Source organism: Python bivittatus, unplaced genomic scaffold (genome assembly GCF_059951505.1).
Source record: "Python bivittatus isolate LINGU-HERP-01145 unplaced genomic scaffold, Pbiv_v1 ctg000850_np1212, whole genome shotgun sequence".
NCBI lineage: Eukaryota > Metazoa > Chordata > Lepidosauria > Squamata > Pythonidae > Python > Python bivittatus.
The window spans coordinates 963885-979217 of NW_028277112.1; the positions used below are offsets into that span (position 1 = coordinate 963885).

Genomic DNA, 15333 nt, shown 5'->3' on the forward strand with positions numbered 1-15333 from the left:
CAATGTGCTGCACTATAGTGAACTTCTTATTCACCTAGCCCTTTTGAATGATGTGGCCAAGATATCATTTTTTAATATATCTGCAACTTTTACTCTGAAGTGACACATACTACAGCATTGTGTAAACTGCTTCAAAATACATGTTGCAAAACTATTAAAAATATGAAGGTATTTCCCTCCACTGTTTCTCCCACCAGCTTTCCAATGAAAAAAAGCAGCACTTGGTGCTAAAATGGTGTTCTTAAATTTTTATTTTTCAATAAAATAAAAGTACTATAAAACAATCATTTAGCTTACAAATTCAACCAGGTTTACTTCTTTGGTCCAACAAAAAGTATATACTATTTTCTCATCATCTATACAAATAAATGGCAAGAAACAACATGGAAATAAAAAAGCAGCATAAAAATAGTTTTCATCTTTAGTGGTCAAAGAGCAGGGTTTTTTACTAGAAAAAAATCACTAGGTGCTTAAAAATCTATGTCTACATTGCTCATTTAATTCTCAATATTTACACACAAACTTACATCCTGATCCAGAGATGCATCTATCAAAGTGCATGCACACCTACAATATGCTACAACAGCCTTTCAACATTTTCACACTCCTCTACATTCCATGCTGCACACTTGCATGCCCATTTCTAAGAATAATTGGTTCTGGAATCATCCGCTTATACCTAGCAATGATTGTTTTTTTGAAGTTTTCTAAAATATACACCCCCATCTTGTTTTGCTAAAAACTTACAAAAGAACATGTATCTCAATAACAGAACAGAAAGACAAAACATTTCCATGGGACAGAAGAAAGAGAGAATTGAAAGAGGAAAAATTACTTGTTCCTATGCCCTGCTGGGTTTCTATTAGAAGGGAAGATGATGCAGTGGGGCTTCTCTTCTTTGTTGTAAGTCTTTAGGAAGAATTCCATTCTCAATGTTCCCAGTTAAGGAACATAAATGCCTGCTACAGGTTTCAGGTGGTTTTTTTCTTCTCGTTCTGGAACACATAATGGAAATAAATGGGATCTGGAACCTGCAGATCAACAGCCTCTTGTTTGCCTGTTGAGTATCAGAAGTCTTAAGGACTGCAGGACTGTACTTCTAAAATTACTGGATTTTGTTCATGAATAAGTGAATAATTTATAATTGTTTTAAAGATTAAAATCTTAGAAGTAATACTAATTTCCTTTCAAACAGGAAGTACAAATAAAAGTTGTAACACAAAGGAGAATGTAAATCTAAATTTCCCCCCATCAAAAAGTTTAATACAAAGAAGAGTTTTTTAAAATAAATATTAAGGAGTATACATCTTGCAGCATTATCATTTGAACTAGGATTGATGTAAAACAATCTAACTCTTGTTTTTCAATCATTGCTAGAAGAATCTGAACTATCAGAAGATGAAGAATCTTTCCCCCTTTTGTGTTTTTTCCCTGCCTTTTTGTGATGTTTTCTTTTCTTGGATTTATTCTTTTTCATCTTCTTCTTTTCTTTTTTCTGAGATTTCTGCTTTTTTGATTTAGGTTCATCATCTTCTGTGGTGCTTGAAGAATGAGACCTACAAAACATAGGATTATAGATGTAGTTTATGATGTAGTTAGTACACTAATAGGAGTGAGAAACTCGAAATATATAGAAGTTCTGGTAAAGAGAACTACTTTAGTTAAATACACCAAAGAGACTTTTCTTAAGCTCTATAGCCTTTTATTTTAATACAATCTTTCCCTGTTTGGGACTCTGGCTGTGGATAGTATATTAATAGAGAATTTATTTTATAAAAGGGGTCACCCACATAGTAGACAGAAATTACAGTAGGCTCAAGGGTACACTAAGGTTTACAGAAGAATAAACATTAATTATTTAAAAGAAGAGCAAAAACAGAGGAAGCAGCTCTAAGTACAGCTGCACTGAACAAGAATGGAGGAGAGATGGAGCAGAGAACAATCCAGCTACTTCTTCCTGAATTTTGAAACAGAAATCAAGCTAAAATAGTTTAAAACTGTTTTATTTATAGTAATCTTAAGAGGTACATCCAGACTAACTTATATACTGTTCTTTCAGGTGAATTTGTTCTATAACTACATTCACACATTGTGCTTAAACTATGGCTTGATTAAACATGGTCTACTCAATCTACAATAGCTAGTTTCCTGCAACCTCATTAGTTGCTTAGTGCAACTTCCCCCAACCAGGGATTGTTGGACTACCCAAAACAAAGTTATAGACTGTTTCTCCAGCTAAGCAGGAAATACATTTTTTCAGTATCTCAAAATGTTCAGTTTCATTTTTTTCTATTAATAAAATAATAATACCCGGACTGATCTGCCAAGGTGCCATCATGTGATTTTTGCAATTTGACCACCTCTGTCTGTTTTGCTACTACCTTTTTCTTGTTTTCTTTAATTTTGATTTTTCCTTGCTCTTCTTTTGGATCTTTTTCTTTTCTTCTTCATCAGGAACACCTGTACATTAAAGTGATTAAGATTTTAGTGATCCCTGAAATAGGAACCATCTGGCTTTAAGGACTGATTTTAAAGGCAATTGGAAAATATCATTCTTTGTTCTAGCTGCTATCCTGATGGCATAATAGGGACCCAGTGCTCAGAAAAGAAAATTGCAAAAGAAAAACAAAACAGAGACAAATATAAGACGCTCAAACTTACCCTGCTTTTCTGGAATGACATGAAGTTTCCCCAGCTCCTCTTCCTCACTCTCTTCACTGCTTGTGCTACTCACATCTAAAACAATGTCTCTTTTGGGATCTACACGGAGAAAGTTTCGGCATTCAAATGTCAGATGACCCGCTAAGTAAAGTTTGAGAAGAGAAAAAGATTTCAGGGAAAGCCAACAACAAAAATAGTACAATTTACTCTTCTGTGGTCAGCAAATAAATAAAAGAAATGAAGTCAGGAAATGTTAATTATTATGAAATAATTAATTTTAACGCCTCCCCTCCCATTTTGGCACTTTAAAAGAATGGTATAATATTGAACCTTCAAAACCAAATTCAGTTTTTAAGACATAACATACTTTTTCTTCCAGTGATATTAGTATGTGAGTGCTGTGATAGAACTTCCTTCAAAGTTAACAGCTTAAATATAACAACCTTACCACGGCCCTGTTTTCAAGGCTCCGGCACTGATCAGACTAATTAGATCCAGCTTGAAACACCCATAGGTAAAGTCTCCTTCCACTCAAGCTCAACTCCTTGTAACTACATAGATACATCCATATAGTTTTTCTTGGCAACAATACTTAACATTGAAAATCTTTTCATTTCAATTTTTCACAGTAGACCTGGCAGTTTCTCTAAGGTTAGTATCAAGGATGCTACTATTGTGTCTTATGTGGGTGTGATTTACATTACAGTACAGTATAAATGTTTAGCTATAAAACAAAGTAATAAACATAATGGCAAGAAAATGTAACTTTGTTGTAACATTTCAGAAAATTGACTTTGATTTGGGGGAAAAAAGTATGGACACGGCCAATTTAAATCAGTATTAGAACAGTGTAGAATATTCTTGTAATGGATATTATGGAGTGGGAAGCTATAATAAATGTTATGAAATAAATATGAAATAAGAAAGTGGAATCATAAAACTGTTAGATACAGAAATATAAGTAACCTCAAAAAGTTTAAAATAAGAGATTTTTAATGTCTGTATCTTTCAGTTATAAGCCAAGAGTCAAACAATAGAAAATAATGCAATTAGCCTTATATCCATACGCACATTCCTTTTTTCCTTTTAGTAGGCCTCATATCAACAATTCACATACCATTCGCCATTGAAGACACTAATAAAATGCAAACAAGCTCAAATGCTGTTCAAAAACACTTGCACAGAGGCATAAAAATAACACTAAACATTTGCCAATGCATGTAAATGTTTCAAATATATTATACCCACATAAAACCTATCCTTAAACCGTGTAAGGTCAATCACATCTTAAGCAAAATTGCTTTAGCTCCAGACCAGCACCATCCAACTTAAAATTAAATCAAGCACTGATAACAGAATAAAAGGAATATAATTATAAGACGTTAGCCATGATAACCCTGCTGTAACCTAAGATCCATTCACCAAGTAAGTTAGGTTGGTGAAACTTCTGTCGGCTTAAAATTAGCTTGACTTGTTCAATACAGGTCTTCAGGAGGATCTTTAAAACATAACCTTTTAGCTCTGAAATTGATGACTACAGGATCTACAACAGTTCTCTCATACTTCCATTGGTTGTGTTTATCACCAAAAACTACATAATTACCTAATGTGCATAATGTTTCTTTCAGTTTATGCATGTTTAAAGTAAATAATAAAATACTTGCACTAAATAATAAAGACTAATATATCCTTTTATTACCGTGTTGGTGGTAAGGCTATTGTGTATGGTTCCTTGTAATGCAGCAGGCTGATAAGCTTGTCCAATCTAGTAAGTTCTACTCTAGTAGAGATTCTCCAGTTCTTTAGACAGAATGCTAATGTTTTGCTTTAAACAGGCTTGCTATCTGAGGTCGCTTGTTTCAAGATCAGCAAACTACTGTAAGGACTACACTTCCCATCACTCTCTTACCACTGGTTATGCTGACTAAGGCTGATTTAGCAAAGAACACATTACCTCCACCACCACTACCATCAACACTTTACTTACTGGAAAAAATAATTTGTTTTTTGGCTGATTTTTTAGTGTGGTGCTTGCCCAATAAGGAATTGAAATTCACTTTTCCCTTCTTTCCTTCAATGAGCTGAATTTCAATACTCTTAATTCCTTATTGGTCAAGCACCACACCAGAAAATCAGCCAAAAAATGAACGATTTTTTTCCCAGTCCCCCACAACTGCTGCTGATAGTATACTGCAAGAAAACTCATTCCAACCTGTCCACTTTCAGAATTGTATCTTCATCTTTGTGGATACTTACGATAGCCACATTTCTTGCACCCTGCCCTGATATTATCTTTATTTCCACCTGAAAAAGCAAAGCAGATTTCTTATTAGTGTGGAGATTCTAGAAGGATTCAATATATAGGAAAATGATTGATCCAACAGATCCAAGAGTAATTTTGCAAATGTTACCTTCCCATACAGTGCATAATAAAAACAGCAGCCACCTATAATTACAACGGTTAGTGCCAAATTGTGACTTGTTACACTGATCTCATAAATTAATCTCGGAGCCAAGTATGTCTCTTAAGTGAAATGATGACATTGTGCTCGCAGCAGTCTTATGCAGCTTAAGTTCTGCCATAGAGGACCGCTTTTTCTGGATTAGACTGGCAGAATTAAGCTGCCTTTTTTTATTTGCAGCTCACATGAAATTGTACATTGCCTAGAAGCTATCAATAGCGCTAAGTCAAACACAATATAAGGCACAATATAATGGAAACCACAAAAATTCCAAGCAATATGTAAATTACTGTTTCCTAGCAATGTATAGAACACATGAAGCTGATGAGCTCTGGCTGACATAACCCAGGAACGACCACAAGTTATAAAGAATTTGGCAAACAATTGACATGTGAACTAAAATAGGAGAATAAGCTATCCTATCATCTCTGAAACCATTTTTTGTAAAGTTGAAAACATTTGGAATATATCAAGATGTTAGATTCTTTGTTCTTATTTTTAAAAATCAGTAACAGTGTAAAGTTCATCTTTGGGCACTTACTCAAATATAATATAAAAACAAGATCAATGACTACATAAAACTGAGCACCAGCCTCATTTGTGTGTGTGTGTGTGTTTTAAACTTAGCTAAATGAATCTATTTCTCCATAAATTATAAGAGCCAGATGTGAATGAACAAAATTGTGCTGAAGGTTCCAAGTTCACTTGGAGGATTAAAAAGATGACTTATTATATCTAATGACCATCTTAAGAGCTGGCAGAATATTCTGAAGTTATATGCATATCGAAATAGACTCACTTTATTTATATACATACACACACACACACACACATAGATACATACATAGAGAGCAAGCTTTTCCCAGTGTGGTAACCTTCAAACTATTAGGCTACATGTCCAGTATTTTCTATGGCTAGCTTGGCCATTATTATTGCTAAAATATGTGCATTAGCACTTAGATATCTGAGGTCTAAGAAATGCTGGAAGGGCTATAATAAACCTGATACATTCTTCCACTTCATGTTCATCACCAGGTAGGAACAGGAGAAAAATCAGGGGATACTGTTTTTCACTGGGTAAGACCTTCCTATTTAGTAAAGCATTCTCAACCAAGTACATTTAACTTGCTGTACCTGCCTGCTTTCATTAGATTATTTTTTGTAATTCCTTTTTGTCTTTGTTTTCTTTTAAAATATTTACTTTTGTAGTGGTTTCATTATTCATAAGCCCGATGATGCATATATGCACGGAAGGGCACGATATAAATGTTAAATTAAACAGCATCTTTATTGCCCAGATCAGAGAACAGGAAGAAAGCAACATCCATCTCTGCCTCTAAAGGGTCCTTCAAATCAAGCTTCCATTCCTATAATTTTCTGGCAAGCATTTCAGAAATGGGTTGGAAATGCCTTCTTCCAGATGTTCTTTTGATATTCAAGCCTGCTATATAGTTTGGAATTTCTCTCATTGAGTATTAATCAGGCCTGATCCTTCTTAATTTCCAAGCCATCCAGAGTACTGTTGTCATGCTAACAAAAGTCAACCACACAGTTAAATACCCTGAATTCATCCTGATGCTCTGTGCTCTGGGAATAATTAAGAGAACAGTCCACTTCCTGCTTCTCCCCACTTCAACTTGTCATAAGGTTACAATATACCATAGTATGTAAATTTGTAGGGTAGCAAACAGCAAGTATATTAAAGATTACTCTACAGTAAAGTTACATAGGTCTGTTATATAGGGGTTTTTTTTCTCTTCTGCCAAATATTCATAATATTTAAAGATCAGATCTAGATGACTAGATAAGTAATAGAACATAAAACTGAAACTACAAACTTGCTATCATGGACTTTATAATACTAGAATGATTCTAACAATTTTATTTTTAAAAATGGTTTAAAAGCTTTCAACTAAAACACATTTCAAGTTCCTGTTTAGTGAAAAATATAAATATCATTGCTGTAAACAGAAGTTCAACATTTTATCAGGTTTTCTGCCCTCCCAAGAGTTAAGGCCCTTAACAATACAATCCTAAACACATCTGTTCTCTGGTAAGAAAAACTCACAGTGAGGATTTTCATTAAGGCAAAATGTAGCTTGCTTGTTTGTGGCTTATCATTTTATGTAACTCCAGTTAGTGTGGTATATAAACCATTTGATGGTTTACTAGATGTGTGATGACACTTCATCCACCTTGGCTGATCTCCCAAAAGCAAAGCACAACAGGATTGGTTTATATATGGGAGACTACATATAAAAGGGAGCCTGAGATTTGGAAAACATTCTGGAAGACAACAGCAAACCACTTTCACATGATTGCAAAGACAAAACAAAGCACCCTACATGGACCTCATCCCCACTCAGGGAAGTCTCTCCTTTACTAACGGACCCAGACAATTGTGACTGGCTTATCTAGACCAGAGTTTCTTAAACTTTTTGCTCTCAGGACTCCTTCCCACTTTGAAAAATTATGGAGGACCCGACCCCAAAACAGCTTTTGTTAATCGACGTTTATCGTGTTAACATTTTTAAATTAACACATTCACAGGATATTTATTTACTGAATCATGTAAAAATAACAATATTAGACGCATTAAATATTAACACCAATACAATATTTTTCATGGGAAAAAACCCTATACAATATTTTTTAAAAATAAAAAGAGTGAGAAGAGTGATTGTTTTAAATGTTTGCAAGTATCTTCAATATCTGGCGAGCAATTTCCACGTCGCGGACGGCTGAGAGGGCCTTGGGGGACCCCCGGGGGTGCTTTGAGCACACTTTCAAGTAACACGGATCGAGACTTAAGCAAGCCCAGGTTTAGTGTGTTGCACGAGCAGAGAAGCCATCGGGACGAAGTCAAATTAACTCGATGCGACCGCTTTTCAGTCGTGCCTTGCCTGCATTTCTCCCCCAGATTCTTTGGCAAAAGACGTCGCTTCCACCCGCGCCTTAACCCTACCGCCCCATCCCCTCTCAGCAGCTCACCTGGCAACGCCATCCGCCCAGCGCAGCCCGCCCAGCCTCTAAGCCTCAACTAACTCCGGTCGGACGAGCTCGCGCCGCAGCGTTTCTCGCCGGGAAACTTTGACCCCGCCGTGAAGGGCTGAACCATTAGGCAGCGAAGGGGGGGGTCTTAAGGAAACACCTAGAGGCGGGGGGCAGCAAATTCCCTCCTTCCTGACTCGCTGGGAGAAGGGAGCACATATATTCAGAGTCTCTTCGTTGATCCCAGGCTGAAGGTTGCTCAAGCCGCACGGAGGAAACCTTTCTCCTCTCCCCCCGGCAATATCAGAGCGCTCTTCCCCTAAGCCGCTCCCACTAACAGGAGGTGGGTTGTCTACTTGATTGACAGCGCCGTGGATCAATGGGAATAAGCTGAGGTTAGTTTTCTAAGAAGCGAGCCAGTTACTACGCCAGCGCGCAGCACTTACTGCATTTTCTATATGATTTTAGGTGGGAAGCCCGACCTTGAACCGCTTATTTTCTGCCTAGTTATTCAGAAGCTTGATAGTACACATCTGGGCGTCTGTCTTCACTTCAGTTGTTTGCAGGTTCATAAGTCCTATCAGCCTTAGTTCTTTCTAAAGCCCACTGACTGAGTGCCGAGGACTGAAAGGAACGAAACTGTAGCTGGCTGCTTTTGTCTTCCGGCTTATTCTGCTTTTGAGCCGCCGAAAAGCACCAGGTTCCAAAGGAGAGGTGGACTAAGTAGTAGATCCTTGGTCTGATCTAACAGAGCATCCTTCCTCTTGGGAGGCGGGAGAGAATACTGGAAGTTCGATGCTCCTAACGCGTCTGAGTGGCACCCAATAGTCTCCACCCGACTCTCAACGCCAGAACATGCGGCTGTCGGTATATCCTAGTATATTCTTCTTGCATTTGTCTTTTATGAGTGTCTGGTATTTCTTTTAATGTGCTGAGCAACTCTGAACACGTAATGCGGGAAAACTCGGATATAAATGATTTAAAATGATCTAGAATAGGGCACACTGAACGTAGCAGGACAAGCCTGGCTGTTGCAGGACTTTCCAAGCCCGTATCGGGTAGCCCTAAGCTGACCCAGAAACTGCATCCAGCGGCCCTTGAAGGTTTCCTGCGTATCCCTCCTTCGTAGGCCCTGCTCCTTTCCCTCTTGTGCACTAGAAGCTCTCAGGAGGACCAAAACAGTTCCAGCCGCGTTTCTGGTCGGAAGTTTATGGGCCCGCACAGCGGGCCATACTACTCGCTAAGATCTGAGGGGGGAGGCCCTCCTATACGGCGAGAAGATTGGTCGTCGTAGGCCGCGCTCAGCGGCAGTTAGCTCGCTAGTGTCGCTCCAAATGCCGGGGAAATTTCTCTTCCTGTTCTTGAACATGGGATCAGAAGCCTGACTTCTCTTGATTGCTCTGCCCTTTCTCTCCCCCCCCCCTCCGGCTTGAAGTGAGGTCTTCCAGGGTCCCACATGGCGGGGGATGGTCGTTATTGACGAGGTTTCTTGTCCACCGGGTGGTTGTTAAGGGTGGGACGCTCGCGCAGGGCAGGGCTGTGTGGCAGCGTTCAGCATGAGCAACATTTACATCCAGGAACCGCCAACCAACGGCAAGGTGAGAGTTCCCAGCGTTTAATAAGTGTTTCAGGCCGAGTGGGAGGCTCTGAGGTGCTTCATTTGTAGCGAATATAGGAACTTCATCTGCGACTTACTTTGAAATAAATTGCCTTGAATGCCTGCTGATGTGCCCGAGTATGCCTCGGTTGGGACGGTGTGGCTTCAGTCCAATATTGGGACATAAGACAGGTTGAACTCAGTGGGGTTCACTCCAGAATAAGAATGTAAGTCTCCAGAATATAGACTGAAACATCCCCAAGTGGTCAGTGTTAGGGTGATAGGTGTAACAGGACTTAATGCATATTAAAATGAGAGCCAAGGGAACTCTGTTCACTCCAGTGGCAGAAACCCAAAATATTTCCGACAAAAGCCTGCAAAGCATTTAATTAAGGTTATGTGTGTAAATAAAATCCCCAAAGCATTTTTAAGAAATGGATGCTTGCAAAAGTCATACACACCCATCATACTATTCCGTTTTTAGGTAAACAACTTTATGAAAACAGTGGAAAAGGAGTGAGAAATAGTAAGCATCAGATGGGCCTGTAAGTAATTGACCTCTGTTACCCATCATGGGTTTGATCAATTGAGGTTTTCACGTAATGCTTTTTACTAGGATAGAGATGAATTTAAACTACCAGCTTTAGTGTTACCTGTGGCATATGCAGCATTTCCTGCTAATAATAATAACAGTACCAATCACTTTGGGCACATTTTGGCCAATATACCAGAAGTGCTACCAAAGTCCCGTTGTACCTCAGGTTGTTATGTAGAATGTTAGGATTTATTACCAACATCTAAATAAAAGTGATACTAGCATTTTAGCATGTCCTTTATGCCTCCGTTTGAAATTTAGGAAACCATGTTTTCCCTTTGAGCCAAAGCCATTTCCTTTGGTGTGCAAAAACTAGCCTTTTCAAGGACAATTATGAGAGCAATCAAACAATAGGACTGTATTCTGAAGTCTTTGTTAAGTGTTAAGAAACAAACAACCTTTCTGGGTGGGAAAGGAGGAGGTTCAGCATATTTTATATAGCAGAAATTTCATGTCTAACAAAAACAAAGCCTTTATTACATATCAATGACTTTTATTATTTGATTTGTTGCTTTCTGATATACCTATCATATATCGAATGTATGTACTATACCCTATATAAAGATTGTCCCCCCTTAATTAACACTTTTTTGCTTTGCCTGAAGAACTTGTGTTTCATATTGTCAGGGAGCAAAAAAGCCACTTTGCAAAGGTATTGGGTGTTTCTCTCTCAAATTCAAGGACTAGGTTCTCTCCAACTCCACGCCAACTTGGGTGCCCAGGTTTTATGGCAACAATTTGAGGGCTCATTCGGGATAGCAGTGTGGCATTCCTCTGGGCTAAGATTGGCCCGCCTCAGTCACAAAACATGCAACAGCCAGTACAGGGTGAGTTCACCCCCACATCTTTGGAGGAGGTGGACAACTGAGGAGCCAGGAGAGGGTAAGCGGTAGCTGGTAGTCCCTTGGGAAAAAACACAAAGGTAAGAAAATGGGACAGGGGAGGTGTGCATTCCTGGGGAGCCTGTTGGGGTTCATGGTCCAGTTGTGGGACCAGGGAAACCTGCCAGTCTGTTTAGGGGGAAATGGACTAGGTACATTGAACACCTTTCACAGGAGGAGAGGTGGCCAAAGTGGGGCTCCTTTGAGTCGCAACTATTGGGGCAGTCCAAGCACAAATTGAACAGAACCATCCCTGCCAAATGGACTTTTGGGTCCTGTGAGCTGATGTGGCTGAGCAACCAGTCCATTGTGGGGCAAGGTGTCCCCAGCTCTTCTATGTAGCTGCGAGAAGGAAATCAAACTCTTCCACCATGTGGGCAGGAAATCAAACCTTCCCGCTTCTCCCACCCTGCCATTCAATCTTCCCACAGCAATCAAGGTAAAAAGTTAACATTTACAATTAGAATGGGTTCACCCAAAAGATTAAAATGTGGCAGGAAGAGTTAAGATTCCTTGAAACTAGCTGAAAGATCTCCTTAATCAAATAATAAAAGATCTGGCAGAAAGAGTGAAGAGATCTGCATTCCAGTCAAACAGTGCTAGACAGGCAAATACCTCAGCTGGATAGGATGGCTGATTGCAGGAAACCACGGCTCAGTGGGATGCCTGACTTCAGAGCACTCCCTTTTGGAAGTCTGGCTAAGTGCACTTTCTAAGAATTCCTAGAGGCCAGGTGTTCTTTTGTGCCTTTCCAGGAACATTAGCACAATCTTCTCTATATAGAGCGCTTAGGGGGAATTCCTGCTCAGGGCCATCTCTGAGACCGAATTCTGTGTGCTGTGCCCCTTTACCTTTGTTTCAAGCAATTGCGTATGCATTTTATCCCCAGCTTGGACATGAAGTTGGTAAGATTTCTTTCCAACATAGCCTATAATTTGTTGTTGTTGTTATTATTATTATTAATCAAACTTGTATGCTGCCTGACTGCCAACAGCTCTGGGCAGCTCACAACAATCAAAGAAATTACAATAAAATCAATAAAAGATGGCAAGCTTGACAGACCAGATGGAATCTAGTCTAATCTAATAGAATCTGATTGAGACACTGCCCTGCAAGTCATCTTGCTATTGCTCACATCCCATCAACGAGGGGAGCTACATGCTGAGGATGCCTTGAAAGTACAGTCTGAATAATACATGTGCATGCAAGTACTACTGTCCTACTGAAGTTCACATGAACAAGTGAAGTGTTTCTGTATGGCAATATTGAACATAATCAGCAACAATCACTGAGTTTCAGTGGCACCTTTTAATAATTTATATCAATAGGACATGCTGTTGGTTATTCTTTTGATTGCTTGTGTTTGTCCTGAATAAGCTGAACCTTTTTCATGCAACTCCTTGCCTGATAAATGTTTTATGTCTTTGCTAAAAATTCATTATGTGATCCAGTCTAGAGAGTTATATGGGCAAAGTTTATATGTAGCTTCTGAAATATTGCTCAGCTCCTAAATGGCTGCTGTGTTTTTAACAGAGGTGTGGCATGATTTCCTGTAACTTTGCAAATTACAAAAAGCTTTCCTTCCCAACTTTCTGGCTGTCAACAAACTGCTCAAATCAACAAAGCAAACAGTTTTTTTAAAGCTTGGAGCCATATTTTATGGGCCTTATTAGTTAACTTTTTATCCAGTATTTAGAATAGTAGTGTACTTAGTTGTCTGTCAATTTGGACATATAACTGTGCAATCGTAAACATTTCTATCTGCATTTTTATTAAAATGGTATTCAAAGCAGCTTACAGTAGACTTACAGAGATACAGTTCAAACATTAAAATATTAAAACTATAAATGGAATATTTACTCTCAACTAATTGTGTTTTGCAACATTATCTCTTGCAATTTTGGTATACACAAGGTATACCTACATTAGTAGCTTCTGCTTTATTGGAACTTCCATGTTATTTCTGTTAACTAGTTATTCTGCTGTTGCTTGTGTTATATCACCCTCTAAAAGACATTTAGCAAATGTATGCTTCAACAGAAGCTGTTATGCACTTAGACTGGTTGATAAAATATTGAGACCTGTAAGGGTCACATAATCATACATTAAATCTATTTTGTAGGTTTTATTGAAAACAACAGCTGGAGATATTGATATTGAATTATGGTCAAAAGAAGCTCCCAAAGCATGTCGGAATTTTCTTCAGCTTTGTATGGAAGGTAATGATCAAGAAAAATACAGTAGTTCCTAATTTTATACAATAAAAAGTACTCAATTTCAGTAAGTGTGCTTAATTCTTATACTACTTTTGCATAAAGTTTTAAATAGAAATACAAGCTTTGTTTAAAAGAAACAGCAAAAATCTTCAGCACCTCCCATTTAAGCAAGTATTCTTAGCTCTTCTGGTGATCAGACTTGGAACAGCTTCTCGCAAACTTCTGTAAGTTGAGAGAAGGAAGGAGCAGGATCAGAAGTTTTGTCCTGTGTGTCCTCCTTTGCTCAGAACAGTGTGGCAAGTGAAATACTGTAATGCCATCTTTCAAACTCTCTGCCCTTTATCAGAGGACTCAGTAGAGAGATGCTTTTGATTCACTCTTGGTCTTCCTTTCTGAACAAAACTCCATGCAAGTGACTGAAGATCTGTTCTTTGACCTCTCTGAGAATCTCATAGGGTGTAGAGAAGAGGATGGATTCATTCTGCTATTCCCCAAGATTAAGAAAGCAATAGAAATTGTTCTTTCTTATCCAAACTCCACACAATTGAGCCAAGTCTTTTCCAAGCTCAATGAGGTTGGCCAGAAGGCTTGGGAAAGAGGAGAAAATTAGATTTTTCTTTAATTTGTGATGCAAAACAGTGAAAGGAAAGAAGGAGAGTTTCTTATTTGTGCTGCAAAACAAATCCCAGATTTCCTCCAAAATGTTCTGTGTTTGCTAGAGAGAAGATTTTTAAACCAGTGATTTTTGAGCTCTATTAAGATGGACTGAAATAATTTCTCTGCTGCTCTCTGCACTTTTTTATTCTGATGACGAACATATATTGAATGGTCAGAAGACCAAATAAGCTGAGAGTTTCTGACTTGGGGCTTGTGTCCTTCATATTACGCACTGGTTCTATCAAATTTTCATTCGATTAACTGTTGAAAGTAAATCTGTCATCATTAAAATCATAGGTTTGCCTGCCTGTGCAAAAAAAACAAAACAAAACTGCCAAGACAGTTTTCTTACAGTTCTCAAGTTTTCTGTACAAATAAGATTTGAGGACAATTGTACTGCAGAATTAGGGGTGGCTGAATGAAATTAAACAAAGACTGTCACCCTGCTTATTTAACCTATATGCAGAGTACATCATGAGAAATGCCAGGCTGGAAGAATCACAAGCCGGAATTAAGATTGCAGGGAGAATCATCAATAACCTCAGATATGCGGACGATACCACCCTAATGGCAGAAAATGAAGAAGAACTAAAGAGCCTCTTGATGAGGGTGAAAGAGGAGAGTGCAAAAGCTGGCTTGAAACTCAACATTAAAAAAACTAAGATCATGGCATCTGGACCCATCAATTCCTGGCAAATAGAAGGGGTAGAAATGGAAGCAGTAACAGACTTCATTTATTTGGGCTCCAAGATCACCGCAGACGGAGACTGCAGCCATGAAATTAAAAGACGCTTGCTCCTTGGGAGGAAAGCTATGGCAAGCCTAGATAGCATATTAAAAAGCAGAGACGTCACCTTGCCGACAAAGATCCGCATAGTCAAAGCTATGGTTTTTCCAGTAGTAATGTATGGCTGTGAGAGCTGGACCAAAAAGAAGGCTGAGCGCTGAAGAATTGATGGCTTTGAACTGTGGTCCTGGAGAAGACTCTTAAGAGTCCCCTGGACTGCTAGGACGTCAAACCAGTCAATCTTAAAGGAAATCAACCCTGATTGCTCATTGGAAGGATCGATAATGAAGCTCAAGCTCAGATACTTTGGTCACCTAATGTGAAGAGAGATCTCTTTGGAGAAGACCCTGATGCTGGGAAAGATCGAAGGCAAAAGGAGAAGAGGACGGCAGAGGATGAGATTGTTAGATAGCATCACTGAAGCAATGAGCATGAAACTGAGCAAACTCAGGGAGGCAGTGAAGGACAGGAAGGCCTGGCGCAATA

General features: G+C 38.7%; 2 protein-coding genes across 5 annotated transcripts in view; one reads left to right on the forward strand and one right to left on the reverse strand.

Annotated features, from left to right (window-relative positions):
• Positions 1–239: 239 nt before the first annotated feature.
• Positions 240–8444, reverse strand: SREK1IP1 (SREK1 interacting protein 1). Of its 2 annotated transcripts, XM_088130453.1 has the most exons (6): positions 8115–8444; positions 4918–4965; positions 2662–2802; positions 2382–2460; positions 1436–1556; positions 240–995 (listed from the first exon to the last, which is right to left on the reverse strand). In XM_088130453.1, the coding sequence occupies exons 1-6, from the start codon at positions 8125–8127 to the stop codon at positions 972–974; spliced, it is 426 nt and encodes a 141-aa protein (XP_087986579.1). In that variant the 5' UTR covers positions 8128–8444; the 3' UTR covers positions 240–971. The 2 variants fall into 2 exon arrangements, with proteins under 2 accessions (XP_087986579.1, XP_007420184.1); XM_007420122.4 differs by having other exon boundaries at positions 240–1556; positions 8115–8441.
• A 122-nt stretch (positions 8445–8566) lies between these two features.
• CWC27 (CWC27 spliceosome associated cyclophilin) overlaps positions 8567–15333 on the forward strand; it is a 109711-nt gene continuing 102944 nt past the window's right edge. Inside the window, exons 1-2 of one of the 3 annotated variants that reach the window (XM_088130452.1) lie at positions 8567–9712; positions 13310–13406. In XM_088130452.1, coding sequence (XP_087986578.1) covers positions 9671–9712; positions 13310–13406 — 139 coding nt within the window. In that variant the 5' untranslated portion in view covers positions 8567–9670. The remainder of the gene's footprint in view (positions 9713–13309; positions 13407–15333) is intronic. The other 2 variants (XM_025163332.2, XM_007420121.4) reach the window with 2 other exon arrangements.